This window comes from Heteronotia binoei, chromosome 17 (assembly GCF_032191835.1).
Source record: "Heteronotia binoei isolate CCM8104 ecotype False Entrance Well chromosome 17, APGP_CSIRO_Hbin_v1, whole genome shotgun sequence".
Lineage (NCBI taxonomy): Eukaryota > Metazoa > Chordata > Lepidosauria > Squamata > Gekkonidae > Heteronotia > Heteronotia binoei.
In genome coordinates, this window is record NC_083239.1 from 14,723,467 (window position 1) to 14,743,767 (window position 20,301).

At 45.8% G+C, this 20,301-nt stretch overlaps 1 protein-coding gene across 1 annotated transcript in view; it reads right to left on the reverse strand.

Annotated features, from left to right (window-relative positions):
• Positions 1 to 20,301, reverse strand: part of DLGAP3 (DLG associated protein 3) — a 136,445-nt gene that overhangs the window by 28,857 nt on the left and 87,287 nt on the right. The window contains exon 3 of the mRNA XM_060258081.1: positions 570 to 775. Coding sequence (XP_060114064.1) covers positions 570 to 775 — 206 coding nt within the window. The remainder of the gene's footprint in view (positions 1 to 569; positions 776 to 20,301) is intronic.

Below are 20,301 nucleotides of genomic sequence, written 5' to 3' on the forward strand. Positions count from 1 at the left end.
GTGGGCCCTTGGCCTCCATCCAGTACACCTGAGCAATGCCCCCTCCCCTGGATGAATACGTTTAAGAGAATGCAAGGAGAATTAGGTGGGTGGGAGCTTGGGCTTTATTATTCTTTTTTATCCCTGACATAGTAGACTGAAGACCACGAACCACTAAAAAGATGCCCATTCTGGGTTTGCCAGTCCCCACTGGCACTCCTTGTGTCCTGTTAGCATTCAGGGGAGGGGTGGGGGGGAAATGGGGAGGTGGTGTTATGCAATGCCACTTCTGGCCAGGAACCTAGAAGTGAAAACGCCACTCCAGGGATGTGTGACCCTCTAGGGATGCTTTCTATCTCTATGGTCTTTTGCATAGACGTTGGAGGGAAATCTTAAAGTAGCACATGCCATAATGATGGTGCTTACTCATTCCTAGCTAGAAGCAGCATGGGAGCATCACATGATGCTGTTTTGCCAGTCTACTCCCAAATATTCCCAACACTGTTGGGGGTGGAGCTGGCAACCCTACTCCATTCCCTAAGATTTTATCTTGCAATCTTTGGAACACCCCTCCCCCCTAAGTATCTTACTTGGTTCTGGGCTGGTCTACACTGGAGGAACGGCGGTACCCATCTCGCCGGGTTGCCCCCTTGGGTGACACCTTGGTGCTGGTGTCTGAGTCTCCACTGTCATCATCTCCCATGGCCTTGATGTAGCTGCCACTCCGCATCCGTCGACAGGGGATCTCGCCATCCTTCCCTGATGCCGGGTATCCTCCCCAGTCATCTTGGGGCACCTGGAGCAAGAAGAGACTGTACAGTAAGCAGGGGTAGACTGGCCCTTGCTCTTTGGAGGGCTACTTAGGCCAGCAGCAAAGTAAGCCAAGCTCCAGCTATTCCGGGAGTCTTGCTGGGGCTGTTTGACTCAGTCCAGGCAGGCAGTAGAAGTGACAGCTGTATGTTCAGTTGTAGTTTCTTTCTATGTCACTGCAAGCTGGGTCTGAGCTGAGTGCCCCCCTAAAATGCTGTTATTAGAGTTGCCAACCTCCAGAGGGAGCCTGGAGTTCTGCAATTACAATTTGTGAGAAGTACTGGGTACTTGTTCTCAACACTAGTTTGCTTAAGAATCACTATGAGAGTTGGAGCACCTAGAGAGCAAATCCACACTGGAAAATTCTGTTTAATACCACTTTGACTTTCATGACTTCCAACAGAGAATCCTGGGAAGTGTAGTTTGGTAAGGATGTTGAGCACTTTCTGTAAGAAGCGCCTAGACCCTGCATAGAACTACAGTTCCTAAAATTCCCCAGGAGAGAGGAAGGAACAATTGTTAAAACTTGTTTAGATGCTTGGGCTTGGCTGTTTTTGTTGGCTTGAATCTTTATTGCTTCATTTAATATTTATGGTGTTTAATGTTTCACATTTTATTGTTTTGGGCTGCTTTTATTACCATTTGGTGCTCATAGATTCTAATGTGCTCTTTATTTTTCCTCATTTTTTAAAATGTTGTGAACTACTCTGCCTGCTGCTTTGGTAGGAGGGTGGAGTAGAAATTTTCAAAATGAATGAATAAACAAGGTAGATATGACCCAGACTCCAAGGCATCCTATCCCCCCTCTAGTGGATGTTTGTAGGTTATTCACAGTCAGGGTTGCCAGGTCCGTGTTGAAAAATACCTGGAGACTTTGGGGATGGAGCCAGGAGAGGGTGGAATTTGGGGAGGGGCCTCAGCATGGTACACTGCCATAAAGTCCACCCTTCGAAGCAGCCATTTTCTCCAGGGAAGCTGATCTCTGCCAGCTGGAGATCTGTTGTAAAAGTGGGAGATCTCCAGTCTGCCTTTCTCACTCAAGGAAGATTACAAGTAGCGAGTTAGCGGACTATAAATAATGTAAAGAAATAATCCCATCATTGCAACGCACACTGCAAGATCATGCAGCCTCAGGTGAACAGCACGTATTACAAGTTAGGTCTGGGTTCTTCAGACCTGACTCACAGGGGGGCTAATTTTCCTCAGGACCACACTAAGTGGCATGGAGGAGCTCCTGCCTTCCCCCTTCACTGTATTCCAAAATTGAAATGATATTCAGAGGGAGATATTTGCCCCACACTGAGCCTGTATTGGCAGCTCCAACATAAGGAAAATAACTTCCTCATCTGGCAATTTTTTTTGGCTCAGGAAAACAGCAAGGAGGGGAGGCTGGAACCCTTCTCCTCCCCCCACTGCTATCCAGAGCCAAATTGGGCCCCTGTGGACATTTAAAATGCCATTCCCTCTAGATTTTGTGTAGAAATTCAAACATAACTTATTTCCAAATATAACATGCAGCTTGGCCCTCAGTTTGCCTAGGAGTAGTTTAGCTTTTTTGTTTAACCCTCCAACCTCCACTCCTTATTGTTTTATTGTTGTTTTTATTTTAGAGGAGAAAAATATCCTCTGAAGATAGGCTATTTTCTGCCTAATCACAAAGCAAGGGACCTAGTTTTGCTGAGTGAGACACTGTCTTGCTGGACAACACTTAACACTGTCATGCGGGACAACACATCCAATTACCATGTTAGATTACACAGGGAAGCCATTGAAATTCATAAACACAATTTCAACAGGAAGGAAGAGAGTTTAAAAACGAATAGGGCATGGTTTCCAGTCCTGAAAAACATAAAATGCTCTACAGCTTACAACAGCACTACAACAACGCACTTAAGACCAACTAAGTTTTATTCAGAATGTAAGCTTTCTGTTGGAATTCATAAAAGTGGGTGCAAAGGAAGCCTCTAACAGTAACGCCAGCTTCCTTTGCACCCACTTTTATGAATTCCAACTTGTTGATGTTCTGAAGCCGTTATAACTGGTTTTTGGAAATAGGAAAGAACTGATATAAAATCATAAGGCACTTTTCTTCAATGGAATCAGCACGAGCACTTTAACTTGCCCTGCAGAAGTGGGGGGGGGGGGAGTTACTGAAGTCTGAAATAAGCTACTGAAGTCTGAAACTGACACGCTTACATGGGACTGAATGGACTGGGACTTTGATTGTTATAATTTATGTTTGACTGTTTACAATTTACTGTGATAATAATGAAATATATGTAATATTGAAATATAAAATTTATTCTTCAAGCTGTTTCACTTTCAAGAGAGTTTTGGAACCAGGTTTAACAGTAGCAACTTCTAGTATTTGGGACTTCATTAATCTTCCATTTTTTTCAGTCCTAACCTCCAGGTAGGGCCTGCAGTTGTCCCAGAAATACTGCTGATCTCTAGACTATGAACATCGGGTTGCCAAGTCTCCAGTCACGGCAGGGGATGCTCACCCTGAGTTCTCATTCAGAAGCAGAGGGAGTATTAAAAATGTGTTTGGCCTGTCTCTGCCCCATAGATGCTCCTACTACTGTTGTGTCCAGGGCTGGCAACCGACTACATTCCCCCAATGGGCTGCACCTGCCCCATCAAGGGCTCTTATCTGGTCCATAAGTAACTGGGCATTACCTCTGCCAGAAGACAGAGGTTGTGCATTATGTCCCTGTATACTGTCCCACCGCTAATTTGTAAAGTGGGAGGGTGGGCATCAGGGAGATACTTTAAGGAAATATTGTACAAGTGTCAAGGTTTTAAACATGCTTGTATTTGATTAAAAATAATAAGGTTAATTGGGTTTGCCTGTGTCCTTTATTAAGTTTATATCTCTGGTACCTGGCATTACATTTTATGGCACACATGGCCTGGCCCAACAAAGTCCCATGAGTTTGCCTGCATGTGCTTGGCACAATAACATCACTTCTGGGTGATGTCATCACGCTACACATGTTGTAGCATGCTGGTGCTCTTCAGGTGTGGAAGGAAGATCCCTGCTGGGAGCCAGGTAAGACCTGGCTACCCTAGACCCACATGGGGGCCATCTGCAGCTGTCTGAGGTGAAATGATTCCATGAAGGGCTGAAACGAGCTACAGTTCCTAGGATTCCTCTGAGGGAACTCAGTGTGAACGTGTACTGTGTAGTCATGTCTTCAGGCCATGTAGATATAAATGAGGATACTAATAGATCAAGCCTCACAAAAAACTCTCTTACCTTGACATATCATTTATTCTCTCTCTCTCTCTCTCTCAGCAGTTTATTCTCTTACCTCTGAAAGCATCTTCTCCTTTAGAGATGACTATTCTGTAAACAGAACAAAAAGGGGGAAAATGCCAGATGATAACTGACTGATAAAGTTTCTGTGGGCAGTTCCAGCAGCAGGGGAGTGCGTTGATCCCCCCTGATAAAGCCTGCATGGAGAAACATGTAGGGACACGGTACAATAACAAACCTGTCAATTATCACCTGGTATTTTTTCCTTTTTTGCTCTGTTGGCACATTGCTGGATGCAGCCTATTTTTCTTCATCCTTGGACTATTTTCTGTCTTCATAAAAAAAAAAAAATCCAAAATGAGTATGGCTCTTTTTATTTCAGAATATTCACAGTGGGGATTGATCTCATTTTGAAAGGTTGCTTTTAATAAAGTCCACCCCAAATTTTATGCCAAGTTTTTAAAAGCATTACTGTGGAGATAAAGAAAACTGGAGGTTTATCTGCCTCAACATCTTCAGTGAAATGGAACACAACCGAGCCTCAGTTTGTCTTTGCAGTAAAGATGGAGGCAAATTGGAACAGATATTCCTGTGACAGACTGGGACCAAGTTCTTTTAATTACTTGTGTTTTGTGTACATCTTTGCTTGGCTCTCTTATGACCCAGTGACAAGACAATAAAACTAATTAACAAACACAAGGTTCCATAAACACATTATGGTTGTTCAGAGAGGAGAGCGAGAGTGCACCCACACACATGCACAGAGGTTTTTTTAAATTCAGGGTAACAGCCAAAATCAGAATGCTTATAGAAGAAACAAAACAATTGCTTTTATTTTCTTAAAATTTCATGATGAAATTCAGATAACGAAAGAAGCAGATAAAGTGAGAGGGAGTAAAGGGGAAATATAAAGTACCAATTAAAATTCTGCAATTTAAGTACTAGAGACATGCAATTATGAATGAGCTACCATTGTACTACCAATTAAAGTACCAATTCCCATGTAGATATTTTCAGTTTATAGATTTATCTTTCAAGGGGATTCCACAAAGGGCCTACATTTGAGACTATGATGTGAGAACTTGTGATTTGTGCACCTGACTGTGTGAACTTTAGCAGACACAAATTTTAATCTTGTTTGCAGAGCCACCCAGGAAAAGGTTACAATTCACACATCATATGCCTCATTGGCTTACTTTTAAAAATGGCTTCTTTCCCCACCCCCACCCCCTATACAAGAAGAAGAAGAAGAAGATATTGGATTTCTATCCCGCCCTCCACTCCGAAGAGTCTCAGAGCGGCTCACAATCTCCTTTCCCTTCCTCCCCCACAACAGACACCCTGTGAGGTGGGTGGGGCTGGAGAGGGCTCTCACAGCAGCTGCCCTTTCAAGGACAACCTCTGCCAGAGCTATGGCTGACCCAAGGCCATTCCAGCAGGTGCAAGTGGAGGAGTGGGGAATCAAACCCGGTTCTCCCAGATAAGAGGCCGCACACTTAACCACTACACCAAACCACAAAGCAGTTAATGCTTCAGATTGCTGCCACAAGGAGTCTTCATCAATATACATTTCAGCTGAGCAGGGGGTGCAATGGGCAAGAGAGAAGTCTTCCTAACAAAGGATGAATATGCCACTGTGGTTCTGCTTCAGCATGATCACAAAAAACATTAGATAAGAATGGGCTCCCAAATGGTGCAATTTGTAGAAACTCAAAAGAAACAAAAATCTTCCCCAAAAAAATTTACTAGAGGCAGATTTTAAAAAAAATCATTCTGGAGGAAATGCTGTAGGTTTCATTTGATTTAGATCAAGGGATGTTAGCTGGCTTTATCCAAAATCGAGAGTTTTTCAAATGCTCCCCAAAGAAAATACTGGGATTGCTCAATAAATCTTGTTCCTGAAGGCGCAACTAGAAGCATTAAAAAATCCCCTAAATGAAGGGGCTCTGTTTCGCTCCTTCGTAGAGATACCAGCCTCCAAGCGGGATCTTGGGATCCCCTGGAATTACAGCTAATCTCCAGACTACTGAGGTCAGTTTCCCTGGAGAAAGTGGATGCTTTGGATGGTGGACTCTATGGAATTGTATCCCACTGAGGTCCCTGTGCTCCCCAGGTTCCATCCCCCAAACTCCTAAAGTTTCCTAGCCTGGATCTGCAGCCCTATCCTCCATCCCCTGCCAGTAAACAGAGACCTGGCAACCCTACCGACATTCAGTGAATTATTTTTGTGTCATCACCATTATCATTGTTATCCTTCTCCTCCATCTCCTCATTTATAGTCCACCTTTCTTACTGGGACTCAAGGTGAATTACAGATATGATAAGAACTATTCAGTCAATTGGTGAGCAAATGACAGGGAATGATAAAAACATTTGAATCCATTAAGGGCTTTTTAAGTGATAGAACACTGAATTGAACTGATCAGTAAAGCAATGAAGTGTCTGCAGAATGGGAATGATATGAAGATTCCACTTAGCACCCGACATTAGCTGGGCCATGGATGTTCTGTACCAACTGGATTTTCCAAGTTGTCTGTAAGGGCAGACTCACACAGAGTGCATTACAGCAGCTTTAATGCCACAAAAATACTTCATTAGAGCTAAAAGCCACCCCTACAACATATTTCAACAGAGCCTCTGCGCAGATTCCTCTGCCAGCCCTCAAGAGCGGATGACAAACCAAAGGACTTACACGCATGTATGAACCTCACAACATTCAAAAGAATATCTTAGTGCTTTAGCCCAATGGCTCAATCATAGCAGCCTTCGGGTACCATGCTCCAAGGTAGCTTAATACTTATTCCACCAGATTTCCTTTTGGGCTAGGGATTTATTTGCTCATGTTAATACATTATATTCACCCTGACCTGGATAGCCCAGGCAAGCCTGATCTCATCAGATTCTGGAAGCTAAGCAGCGTCAACTCTGGCAAGTACTTGGATGGGAGACCTCCTTGGAAAACTAGCAGTCAGGAGGGCAGGGGCAGACTTCATTCAGCCACCTCTCTGAATATCCTCCAAGCCCCCAGGAGGAGTCAGTCGCCAGAGGTTGCCACTTGCAGGGGGAGTGGGTTAGAAATCGAAAAAATAAAATAAATAGCACAGAAAAATACATTACATTCAATTGTATAAAGTATATTAAAAAGTTATGTCGCGATCAAGCACTTGTTCATATTTGTAAAACCCTGCGAGCTCATTTAATTAAATACACAAGTTATACTGGTTAATGTATGCTTCATGCAATGCAAATGTAAGCATGCCTACTCATGAGCAAGTCCTGTTGAGGTTAATGGGGGTAAGTGTGCATAGAACTGCAGCCTTCCTTTCTCTAGATGTAATAAAGGGTACCTAGCCTTGGCCTGGATAGCCCAGGTCTCATCAGATCTTGGAAGCTAAGCAGGGTCAGCCCTGGCTCACATTTGAACGGCAGACCTGCAATGAATACTGGGGTGTGATGTGGTACGAGGCAATGGCAAACCGCCTCTGAATGTCTCCTGCCTTGAAAACCCTATGGATGGGGTCACCATAAGTCAGCTGTAACTTGATGGCACTTTCTGTCACAATGTACCATGTATGATTACATTTTTTTGCAATGTCATCCTAAGCAGTTATACTACTGTAAATCCTCTGGTATCAATGGGCTTAGGAAGATGAAACATTGCTTAGAATTGTACTGACAGTCTACCTGGGATATAATTCATTTATCTAGGCACAACAGAGCACAACTTTCCCCCCGAGTCACCTATAACCTCTTCTTCATGCTCCCGATCCAAAGAGTTGGATGGACCTGTTATTTTAGAAAGCTTTTTTGTTTTTGTTTTTTAAATAAATTCATAGACTTCCAACAGTTGTCTCTTAGGTTACCAAATAATGGACCTTCATTTCCATCTATAATACCCAGTACAAAATATATGGATTTACTGGGATCTTTTACCTAGGTGATTCTTAGGAAGAACTACTGGTAACCTGATGGAAGGGAAGTACCCACTGAAGCTATCTTACTTGGAAGGGCTAGATGTCTAGAAGGAGATCCAGTCCTCTGTTCCACTAAAGGTTCTCTTATTTTCTCAGCTTTTCCTTGCTTATTATGGGAGAGAAGGCACCCTGGTCTTGACTGATCTTGGAAGCTAAGCAGTGTTGGTACTTGAATAGGAGACCACCAAGGAACTCTGCAAAGAAAGGCAATGGCAAACCACCTCTGCTTTTCACTTGCCTTGAAAGCCCCTTACCAGGCTGTGACTTGATGGCACTTACTTCAGTCCTTGCCTCCTGCCTTCCCCATCCAGCAGCAATTCCTCCTCTCAAGGTAAGAAGTGGGATGTCTTTGATTATGACCACCCATTGCAACATCTAGAAGTTCCCACCTCACAGGTCCCTGGCTGACAAGTCCTGGTCAAATCCCCCCCATGACTGGAGCAGTGGCATGGCCTGGCTAAGATCCAGCACTCCAGATGTTTCCCTTACCAGGTTCCAGTGATGGGCTGGCATCCCGTGCGTGATCAGGAGAAGAGCAAAACAACTGGAGGGAAGCAAGAGGCTTGAACAGCTGCCTGTTGGTCTGCCTCTCTGAGGCAGCATCAAGGAGTGTCTTACCCTCTTTGCTCTCCCTTGCAGAGGTGGGCAGATACAGGCTCTGTTGGGGAGTGCCGATATCACAGGCTGGATAGGCAGAGGCTTTTCATCCTAGAAGCCCCTCCCGTTGCCCACTGTGGCTGAGCAATCAAGCAGAGTGTCATTCACTTTCTCCTTCCCTCAGGGGGAAAAAAAAGCCCAGCGAGAGACAAGCTAATTAATTAGAAAGAGACAATGCTGTTATGGAACTAATGGGCTGGGTGGGCAACAAGGGGTTAAACAGGAGAGGCAGGGCAGGAGAACATTTGAATCACAAGGGGGAGAGCAGGGAGGTGAGCGGGGCCTGTTCAAACTTGCAGCAGGATGGCTAAGCTGTAAAAATGTCCAGGCTTTGGGAGATGGGGACATCCCTGGGTGGGTTTTGACATAGTGCCACTCAGCACTGAGAGTGATCTCCAGCCCAAAGTTGGCACACACCCTGCTCTCTGGTTCATTGGAGCCTTAAATTGAGGGCTTCCCCTTCCTAGGATAGCAGCTTTAGTGAGCTCTGGGTGGACTGACATATGTGGCTGCCATTCCTTGCCTTTGTGGGTCATGGAGGGCAGGCTACCTTTATATTTAGCCTTTGTGGGCCGCTCGAATGGGATTCAACAATGCAAATAGTTGTGAGAAGACTATGGGCAGTGGCCATGCTGGAGCAAGCTGGTGCAGTGGCCCACGTGAATAACTGATTAAAAAAAGCAGAACAAATCCAGCATTTTTGAGTTATGTCAATTCTATTTCAATAATGAATGCTCCTTTTTTAGAAAAAGAAAGCACAAGCCAGTTTGGTGTACTGGTTAAGTATGCGGATTCTTATCTGGGAAAACCAGGTTTGATTCCCCACTCCTCCACTTGCACCTGCTGGAATGGTCTTGGGTCAGTCATAGCTCTCACAGAGGTTGTCCTTGAAAGGACAGCTGCTATGAGAGTCCTCTCAGCCACATCCACCTCACAGGGTGTCTGTTGTGGGAGAGGAAGATAAAGGAGATTGTGAGCCACTCTGAGACTCTGAGATTTGGAGTGGAGGGCGGACTATAAATCCAATATCATCTTCTTAAAAAAGAGAAAGAGTGGTGACTGTTTTCCCCGCAAACTGGTAGACCTTCAGATTCCATCCACCAGACCAGGCCACTTTCATTATGCTCCCACCCTCCCTTCCATCTACCTATGGTTGACAGCTAGGGTTGCCAACCTCCAGGTGGTGGCTGGAGATCTCCAAGTGTCAGAAATCAGTTCACCTGGAGAAAATGGCTTCTTTGGAAGGTGAACTCAATGGCATTACACCCCTTCCCCTCCCCAAACCCTGCCCTCCTCAGGCTCCACCCCAAAATCTCCAGGAATTTCCCAACACGGAGCTGGGAACCCCATTGACAACCTTCAGGTGGGGCTTGGATATCTCCTGGAATTACAGTTGGAGATATCATCTGAAGACCAGTTTCCCCAGAGGAAACGGCTACTTTGGAGGGTGGACTCTGTGACATTATGGCCCACTGAGGTCCCTTTCTTCCCCAGGTATTTCCCAACCTAGACTTGGCAGCCTTACCACTTTGGATCAGATATGACTTGCAAGTTCTGTGCTCTGAACCAAATTTGCAGGCTTCTGATCTGACCTTGGCATGCGAACATAGAGGGCTTCAGCCTTCCCTCCTGGGCTGCTTTCCTGACTTGCAACCAGACCTGAGGAGCTTCTGTTTGCCCAGTGGGGGAAACTTATGCATTCTGAAGGCTGCACACAAGTTTCCCTAACAGGGCAAATAGTAACTCTTCAGTAAGGTTGCCAACTCTGGGTTGGGGAAATTCCTGGAGGTTTGGGGGAGGAAGCTCAGCAGGGGTGTGATGCTGTAAAGCCTACCTTCCCAAGCAGCCTTTTTGTCCAGGGGAACTGATCTCTGAAGAATGGAGATCAATTGTAATTCTGGGGCATCTCCTGGCCCCACCCAGAGGCTGGCCACCCAACTCTTCAGGGTCATTTCAGACTGGGAAAATGGTGCAGTAGTGGTGGTGAGCAAGCTTAAATATCTTTTCTCTTGCACCATGGTCTGAAACTGGTTCCCTGCACCTGGGGATTGTATTCCAAGCCCAGAAACTCACAAAGCATGTCCTCAGAGTGGACCCAAAAATATGGATGGAGAATAGGCTTCCCAATCCCCAGGTCCCAGAGGGGGATCCCCCGGTTTTACAGGCTTCCCCCCTCCCCCAGCCAGCTGGCCGGCGGGGGAAGCCCCGCCCCCAGAGCCATCATGCACCTCCATGAACGATTCCCATAGGGAATGATGGGGAATTGATCCGTGGGTATCGGGGGCTCTGGGGGGGCTGTTTTTTGAGATAGGGGCACCAAATTTTCAGTATAGCATCTAGTGCCTCTCCCCAAAATACCTCCCAAGTTTCAAAAAGATTGGACCAGGGGGGCCAATTCTATGAGCCCCAAAAGAAGGTGCCCCTATCCTTCATTATTTCCTATGGAAGGAAGGCATTTAAAAAGGTGTGCAGTCCCTTTAAATGTGAGGGCCAGAACTCCCTTGAAGTTCAATTATGCTTGTCACACCCTTGCTCTCGGCTCCACCCCCAAAGACTCCTGGCTCAACCCCCAAAGTCCCCAGATATTTCTTAAATTGGACTTGGCAACCCTAATGGAGAATATAACATACAGTTAGGCCCCAAGTCTCTCCTAGGTTGTGGTTAGAGGCACAGCCGCTGCAGCTAGTCACACTGGTCTGAAACATAATCGAAAAACAAAAGCCAACAACCTTTTACCAGTCTATGGCCCTCTAGAGCCAGCCTTGCATCCTGGGCTTTTGTGTCAGGTTGCCAACTCCAGCTTGGGAAATCCCTGGATATTTGGGGGTGGTGCCTGGAGCTCAACATCCATGGAATCAGCCCCCCGAAGCTGCCCTTGTACTCCAGAGGAAACCGATTTCTGCCATCTGGACTGGAGATCTGTTGTAAGCTCCAGACCCCTCCATTCTGGGCAAGGGAGGTGTTTGCGGAGAGGGCAAGACTCTTCGCCCGGCTTGCTGATCAGAGAAGGCGACGTTCTGTGCATATGAGATCAGTAGGGAGGCAGATCCTTTCTGTTTTCCCAATCTGTGCTAACTGATGTGGCGCCAAGTGCCAGGGCACTTTGATGAGCAACTTGGGTACTCTGGCTTCACACACTGGGGGGGGGGAGGGGGGAGGATTACGGGGGCAAGCCTGGCATTTCTTTTGCAATCCACACCCATCAAACAGCATCAGCAGCCCAGATGATGACTCCTGGCTCATCTCCAATGGGGGGAGGCGCTGGAAACATTATTATTATTATTACTTTTTAAATAACCTTTTAAAATGAAGTGAACTGGGAGAGGAGGTGTGCCTGCCTCTGTGTAGAGCTGACTGTCCAGGTGTGTGCTGTGGTAGCTGTTGCGGGGGGGGGGGGATGTCCTGATGATGCAGGCTGGTGAGAGGCAGGCCAGGGACCTCTGCAAATGTCTGTGAGGTGCATGCTAAAGAGGAAGCCTGGAGGAGAGGCTGTGGGAGGAGGATGCCAAGGACAGAGCTGAATTGTGATGCCGAAACAAGCTTACGTCCCCAGCTGCAGCAGGCAGGCAAGCAGGCAGGCAAGGAGGATCTGTAAAGGCGTCAAAAAGCATTTGATAATGCAAGCCACCTTGTGTTGGCCTCGCTGGCCTAAGACTGGGGCTGAAGGGGGCAGGGGGAGGGGGAAATCAGTACCTGGTGGGGAAGGGCAGCTACATATCCCTTCTGGCTGATTCCCCCCCTGCACAAGCTAGGGTTGCCAGCTCCAGGCTGGGGGAACTCTTGAATGGGCAATTTTCAGAGTGGAGGGTGGTAAGCAGTGGGGTACCACAGGGCTCCGTGCTGGGTCCGACGCTTTTTAACTTGTTCATTAATGGAGTTGGGTTTAAGCAGTGAAGTGGCTAATTTTGCAGATGACACTAAATTGTTCAGGGTGATGAGAACCAGAGAGGATTGTGAGGCACTCCAAAGGGATCTGTCGAGGCTGGGTGAGTGGGTGTCAACGTGACAAATGAGGTTTAACGTGGCAAAAGTGCAAAGTAATGCACATTGGGGCCAAAAATCCTAACTATAAATACAAGTTGATGGGGTGTGAACTGGTGGAGACTGACCGACAGAGAGATCTTGGGGTTGTGGTGGATAACTCACTGAAAATATCGAGACAGTGTGCGATTGCAATAAAAAAGGACAACGCTATGCTGGGAATTATTAGGAAGGGAACTGAAAACAAATCAGCCAGTATCATAATGCCCCTGTATAAATCGATGGTGTGGCCTCATTTGAAGTACTGTGTACAATTCTGGTCACCATACCTCAAAAAATATTATAGCATTGGAAAAAAATGCAGAAAAGGGCAACTAGAATGATTGAAGGGAAGGTTAAAATGCTTGGGGCTCTTTAGCTTGGAGAAACATCGATTGAGGTGTGACATGAGAGCAGTTTACAAGATTATGCATGGGATAGAAAAGGTAAGAGAAAGAAGTACTTTTCTCCCTTTCTCATAATACAAGAACTCATGGGCACTCATGAGAATGAAATTGCTGAGCAATTGGGCTTGAACAGATAAAAGGAAGTACTTCTTCATCCAAAGGGTGATTAACACATGGAATTCACTGCCACAGGAGGTGGTGGTGGTGGCTACAAGCATAGCCAGCTTCAAGAGGGGATTGGATAAAAATATGGAGCAGAGGTCCATCAGTGGCTAGAAGCCACAACGTATTGTTGGAACTCTTTGCTGGGGCAGTGATGCTCTGTATTCTTGGTGCTTGGAGGGGGCACAGTGGGAGGGCTTCTCGTGTCTTGGCCCCACTGATGGACCTCCTGATGGCACCTGTTTTTTTTGGCCACTGTGTGACACAGAGTGTTGGACTGGATGGGTTATTGGCCTGATCCAACGTGGCTTATCTTATGTTCTTAAGATGTGGGGGTGGAGCCTGGGGAGGACAGGGACCTCCATGGGGTACAATGCCAGGGAGTCTACCTTCCAAAGCGGCTATTTTCTCCAGGGGAACTGGTCTCTGCAGTCTGGAGGTGAGCTGTAATTCCAGGGGAGCCCAGGCTCCACCTGGAGGCTGGCATCCCTAGCACAACCCCTTTATGTTTATTGCTCTCCTTCGGAGATCCATTAGTCCTGTTTACATTATAGTGAACATACATACAACTTGTGTACAGCATGGACTATTTTGTTTTTAGTGTGTAGAGTAATTCTCACATTACATTCAAGACAAATACAATTGAATGTGTGATTGGAAACCATTCATTTATCCAGATCCCCTCACCTGTCCAGTGGGGGGAATTTGGGGGGTGTTCCAGGGTTGGGTAGGGACATCACCCGGAAGTGCCATCATCATGTTGGGGATGATGCACAGGATCACTCTGATATTTGGGTGAAATGCTATGGTTATTCCACCCTCAAAACCATAGAATTTGCCAAAATACTAGAGCGTTCTCACACAATCTCCCCAGTGTGATGATGTCACCAGGAAGTGACATCATTGGATCAGCACACACTGTTCCTATTTGGAGGTGGGGTTTTGGTCAACTGGCCAGCGGTGGATCAAAGCCCTCCGAAATGGGGGAGCCCCTGCTGGAACATGGGGGCTGGCAACCCTAGTGTGGAGGTTGTGTACTACCACCATTGCTATCATGATGGGGGAAAGAAGGGAGGAGTAAGGTGTGGGGAGGCAGTGGGAGCAGTGACCACATCAGGAATGGGGATGTGGACATTTTCCCTGCCCATTCTCTAGCATCTGCTGCTGCCTTGCAGGTAGATTCAGCCACAGAGATGCCTCACCATCTGAAAGTTGTCTTAGATGGATCCCAATGGTCATACTCAGTGCAGAAAAGGCACATAAGCGTCTCTTATTTAGATAAAGAATGGGAAAGGTGTGCTTCTTTCGACAGCTGACAGAAAGCACCTGTGCACAGACCAGGAATATGAACATTTATTTAAATGAGTTAATTCTCCTGTTTCATTCATCTTCTTATCTATCACCAGATGGCTCATCATCTGGCTTTTCATTAGTTGATCTGTGGATTAATCCATTACTTGTTTGAAAGGCAGATCATCCATCAGCTAAAAATCAATTGATAGACAGATGGATAGATGATAGATAGATAGATAGATAGATAGATAGATAGATAGATAGATAGATAGATAGATGGATGTATGTTAACTGCTTTGAACAGCTAGGAAGTAGCAGGATAGAAACAGCAATAAATGCAACGGTTTACTTGAAAACTGGCTTTCCTCTGAGCTGGGATGAAGCAAGTGCCGGAGTGAAATCCACTGGCCCCCGCCTTGTCACATCCTGCCAGGTTTCATGCCTGCTTTGTCAACCTCAAGCGCTAACACTCACTGGCTGAAACTAGCCAGGAATATAAACAAGGAATACACAGCTCAAAAGGACAGAAATCTGGGAAGCCAGTCCAGGAAATTAGGCAAAATTATTCTTCAGTCCTTGGCTGAGAAATGCATAGTTGGATTCACCGTACAACGGAACAGAGCCATCCTTATTTCATCACCTTTTAAAGAGCCAAAATGTATGAACAAGGGAGGCAAGAGGGTGTAATTTTATAGGGCCTCCAAGCTCAATGGCATGCTTCCCCCCAAAAAACAATTTCTAATACAATACTACCATATCAGACTCATGGGGTGGGGGGAATCAAGTATATTATGTGTACCTAGAACAACAGAGGTGGGATAATCTGCTCTGAGGCAAAGCAACAAGGCTATAAAGGCAATATATAAATCATCCACCCAGGATGGATAATCTCTGGTTGAGGGGCAGAGCAGGTATGAAGGAACATACTTGACATAGGTGGGTATGTGTGTGTGGAACTGAGTTGTTCAAGGTGGGGAGTTTAAAACTTTATGAGTATTTCTGCTTTGGAAAATAATACAGTATGTTTAGCATCCTGAAACTCAAGATTTGGCTGGTACTTTTAAAACAATGGGCCCTTCTCTAGTATTCTGACTCCATGGCCAAGCCTATCTTGGATGCCTGGCCCACAGTCATTCCACCATCCAAGCTACTGAGAGTTGCCACCTGCCTTCCAACAAGCAACCCATAGATTTTCCAGTCACACAGCTCTCCTTTCTTTGCCAACTTTTTTGCTTCTGTGTGCTTAATTCCCTCTAGAAACTACCATTCCCTCTCAGAAGTTAGAATGTCTGAAAATGTTCCTTGTCATCAACCAGTGGCTTTCAGGTTACAACCAGGCTTAGACAGACACAGGCCGAGGTCAGATGCACATAAACTGACGAGATGGGCATAGATGAAAGCCAGATGCATGTCGGATTTTATGCAGTTGTCCAAACATCAGCATCTGGCAATGGTCGTTGGCTCATTCGTGTCCCGAACTGCCACGACTGAGACGCGGACTTTTTTGATAGTACATTAAATCCGGAATAAGAATGCTTCCGATGACTCCCACGCGTACTTTCTATGTTTGAACGCTCCATTGTAGCCGACTCGTCGCAAGCGCACATCCGCTTCCCTGCGAGAGCCCACTCCAAATGATATCATTGCGCCAGCAATTGTTGACTCAGCCTTCCAACCTTCCGAGGTCTGTAAAATATGTACCCAGCTTGCTGGGGGGGGGGGGGGGGGAGTATAGATGACTGGGGAAGGCAATGGCAAACCATCCCGTAAAAGGTCTGCCATGAAAACTTTGTGAAAGCAGCGTCACCCCAGAGTCGAAAACGACTGGTGCTTGCACAGGGGACTTTTCCTAAGTGGGGGGGGGGGAGGCAGATTGGCCACCTTAGCTGTCTCCCTGCCAGGGGAGGAAGATGACCCAGCTTTGCTGTCTCCCTGCCAGGCAAAGAGACAGCAAAGAGAGTTGCCGTGCTCCCCCCCCCCCATTTAAACATCACGGTGGGGTGTTTAAATGGGGGGGGGGAGGAAGATCCCCCACCTTTGTTGTCTCTCCAGCCAGGCGGAGAGAAAGCAAAGAGAGCTCCTGGGCTTCCCCTTCCTTTCTGGGTGTTTAAATGGGGGGGGGGGGGCCGATCGCCCACCTTTTCTGGCACCTTTAAAAAAAAAAAAAGCCAAGCACAATATCCCATGTACTGCGCTTGCGTGAGTGTGGAATGCCATCTCAAAAAATGAGGTCCGGTTGAGATCTCTGATCAACCAGCGACGGGACCAACGCTGCTTAGAACTGAAGGATGGAGGGATGTCTGATCAGGAAATTCGTTGTAAAAAAGCTGCGGGGCATAATAGCTACGGGTTAGGGATGGATTTAATGGTGAGTGTGACCGCGGCCATAAAGAAAGTCAAAGAGAGTTCTGCAGTACAAGACAGAAACTTCAATCAAAACACCCTTGGCTGTAGAGGGAAGGGGTTCCAGAAAAATTTTAGCCAGAGAAGGAAGGGAGCAGATTCTGTTCCGCCTTGCACATCACCTTCTTCCCAAAGGCAAAAAAGTCTGTCCTTCACACTCCTTATTTCTAATCCAGGAATGGTAGGTGGGTAAGATTGCCATATTTTGAAAAAAACAAAAGTCTGACTACTTCAAACAAGTGATCACTATGACAAATCTCATTTTAAATACCTCTATTTAAGCTGTCATAATGGCTACTATCTAGGAATATTCCCAGCCTTCCAACCCCAAAAGAGGATGTTTTCATTAGTTTTTTTTTTTAAAAAAACACCCCAAAGAGGATGGACACACACACACGAAGGGACACCTCCTTTAAAAAGAGGACATCTGGTAACCCTATAGGTGGACAATATTCAGGATGGGCATTTGACCCCGCCCCTCACTCTTCTCTTAGCACCATATTTATGACTGCTCTACATGCAATGAAGCAAGGTGGTAGAATGAACCACTTCAGAACATCAGGAGAGTATACGGTTGTTAAAAACGTCTCCCCACATAAAAATTCCCCGCAAAGGCCCAGTAGTCCAGCTAGTTTTCTGCTTGCAAGGAAGTCTTTAGTTCACCCCTCCAAACCCACAGTGTGTTGTGGTGTTGCCAGTTCTACCACCTCAGAAATTAGTTTCCTCAGTCTATCATCCCATGCATAGACATTTGATTCTTTTTGCCTGAATGCAGAACTATCATTTTGTTAATTTCAAATCAGCTTTCCAAGATACCAAGTTTATTTTGAATTATATTCCTGTCAGCTAGCCCACCCAGATCTGTGCCACAAGGATTCCTCCAACCCTTCATCCCTTTGCAACTAATTTCAGGCTTAGAATCCTGGGTTAGTTGGAAGGAACTGCATTTATTATTATTATTATTATTAATACCCTGCTTTTCTCCCCAATGGGAACCCTGTGCAGCTTATAGCACCATTCTCCTTTTCTGCATTTTATCCTCACAACAGCAGGCTGTTACTGGATCACCCAGTCAGCTTCCATGGCAGAGTTGGGATCCAAACTCGGATCCTCCAGAACCTTGTCCAACAATAGAGCCACTGCAATAGACTCTATGTCAAGAGTAACCAGTGTGACTTCCTCACTGTGGTGATAGGGTTGCCAACTTTTAGATGGGGTCTGGAAATCTCCTAGAATTACAACTGATCTCCAGACTATGGAGATTAGTTCTCCTGGAAAAAATGTCTGCTTTGGGGAGTGGACTGTATGGCATTATGCCCTGTCTCCCCACCCGGCCCTCCTCAGGCTCCACTCCCCAAATCTCCACAAATTTCCCAACCTGGAGCTTGCAACCCTAAGTGTCCCGGAGGAAGAATGCAGTTTGTACATTCAAGCTCCACAACAAACCGCATTCATGCCAGGGCTGGATTAAGGTATTTGGTTGGCCCTTAAAGTACTTGGCTGGCCCAGAGAAAGTACAGCTTTCCCCTGCAGGTAGTCGAATCCAAGCCAGGCCCACACAGAATGGCCACAGGCCTTGGCTTGGCTCTAGCCAGTGATGGCCCAGGCCCAGGACGGGATGCCAGCTACCTCACCTACTGTGGGTGTCTGGGTATGAGCAGATTCCCTGCAGTGCTTCAGCACCTTTCTTCATTTGCTGCCCTAAGTTTGTTGTAATAGGTTTGACATCTGCATCTCCTCTTCATGTCTCCTAACTTGTCTCATAGTATAATGCAGTTCTTTTTTAAGGTCTTTGCGCTCACGGTCCTACCAGCTGTTCTGGGCATGCCAAATCTTATTTGTATGCCTGTTATTAGTTAGTATGAGTTTAAGAAGGGGATTAATCTCATCAAATATTTTAAGAATGTCTGGTTTGTTCTGCAGAAGAGATGTCTTCAAGCTGTTCATATCTGAACTTGCCAAGGTATAAGATAGTGTGTTATGTATCTTCTCTGACCATTTAAGTCTCCTACTACCAGGTATAACATCCTCTGCAAAGTCTTGGGCTAGTTTGCCAATTCTCTTATAAACCCCCTGCTACTCCACTGGCAAAAAGAGGGCTCTTTGACAGAGGACATCAATTTCAACACAGGAGTGACGCAAGCTGGAGACCAGAGTGACTTGGCTCAGGATCCTGATTCACCTTTCTACCTGAACCCAGCTTCAGAGCATCTCCTTCTTGAGAACTCTACAGAACAGGATCTAATTCACTCTTTCACAGCCCTGCCATCTATGGAACAACTTGCAATCACAACTAAACTCAAAGTGTTGAGGGACAAACTTTTGAGAACAAAAAGTGATCACACGTAACAAGTATCTAATCTGCTCATGATGCCCAACACTTTTGAGAATGGTTCAGCTTTATCAACCCCTCTAACTCCTCTCATTTCTATGGAGGTAGACCAAAGGAAAACAGGAGTAAACCACTCACCCGCCCAACAAGTGAATCCTGAAGAGAAGGTATCAAACACTCCCCAGATTTTCAGCTTGGGTGCGCAGAATCTTCTTGATGAAGCTCCCTTACCTAAGAATGGCTGCGTCTTTCAGGACATAGATGGTGACCTGAATAAGATTACATCAGCCAACTGACAACTAAAGTTTCTTCCCTGGAACTTAGGGGGTTGGTATAATAAGCTCCATGATCCAGACTTTTTATCATTTTTATATGGGCATGACATTCTCTGTTACAGGAAACACGGATATGCAGCTCTGATTTTCCTGATTTACAGGGATATAGAGCCTATTCAGCTCCTGCAACTAGAATACATTCGAAGGGCCGAGGAAGTGAGAGCTTAGTAACTTTGGTTTCAGTAGACTTAAAAGTAGATATACAAGTTCTTGAGAACAACTATCCCAATAACTTTCTAACTTTGCTTTTTAAAGGAACCCATTTTAGAAGCCTTTTATGTATAAATGTGTACATCCCTCCTAAGGGCTTACCCCTCCAGCAAGGTGGAAGCATATGGGACTTACTAACGGAAACATTGGAATCATTAATTGTATGTTTCCCAAATGCCTATGATATTCTATGTGGCGATTTTAATGCAAGAACACAGCCAGGTAACTTAGAGGCGAGGGATGGTATAAACAAGCAGATAGCATCACATGTTCACCTCCTGGATCGTTCTTTAAAGGACCTAACTGTATATAAGTTTGGTCTGAAATTGCTGGAACTTCTTTCATTGACCAACCTGCATATTTTGCATGGCACCACATTTGATTTAACTGGTGGTACCTTTACCTATGTGGCAACTTGTAGGACTAGCACTGTAGATTATATTGCAGTTTGTGATGGGTA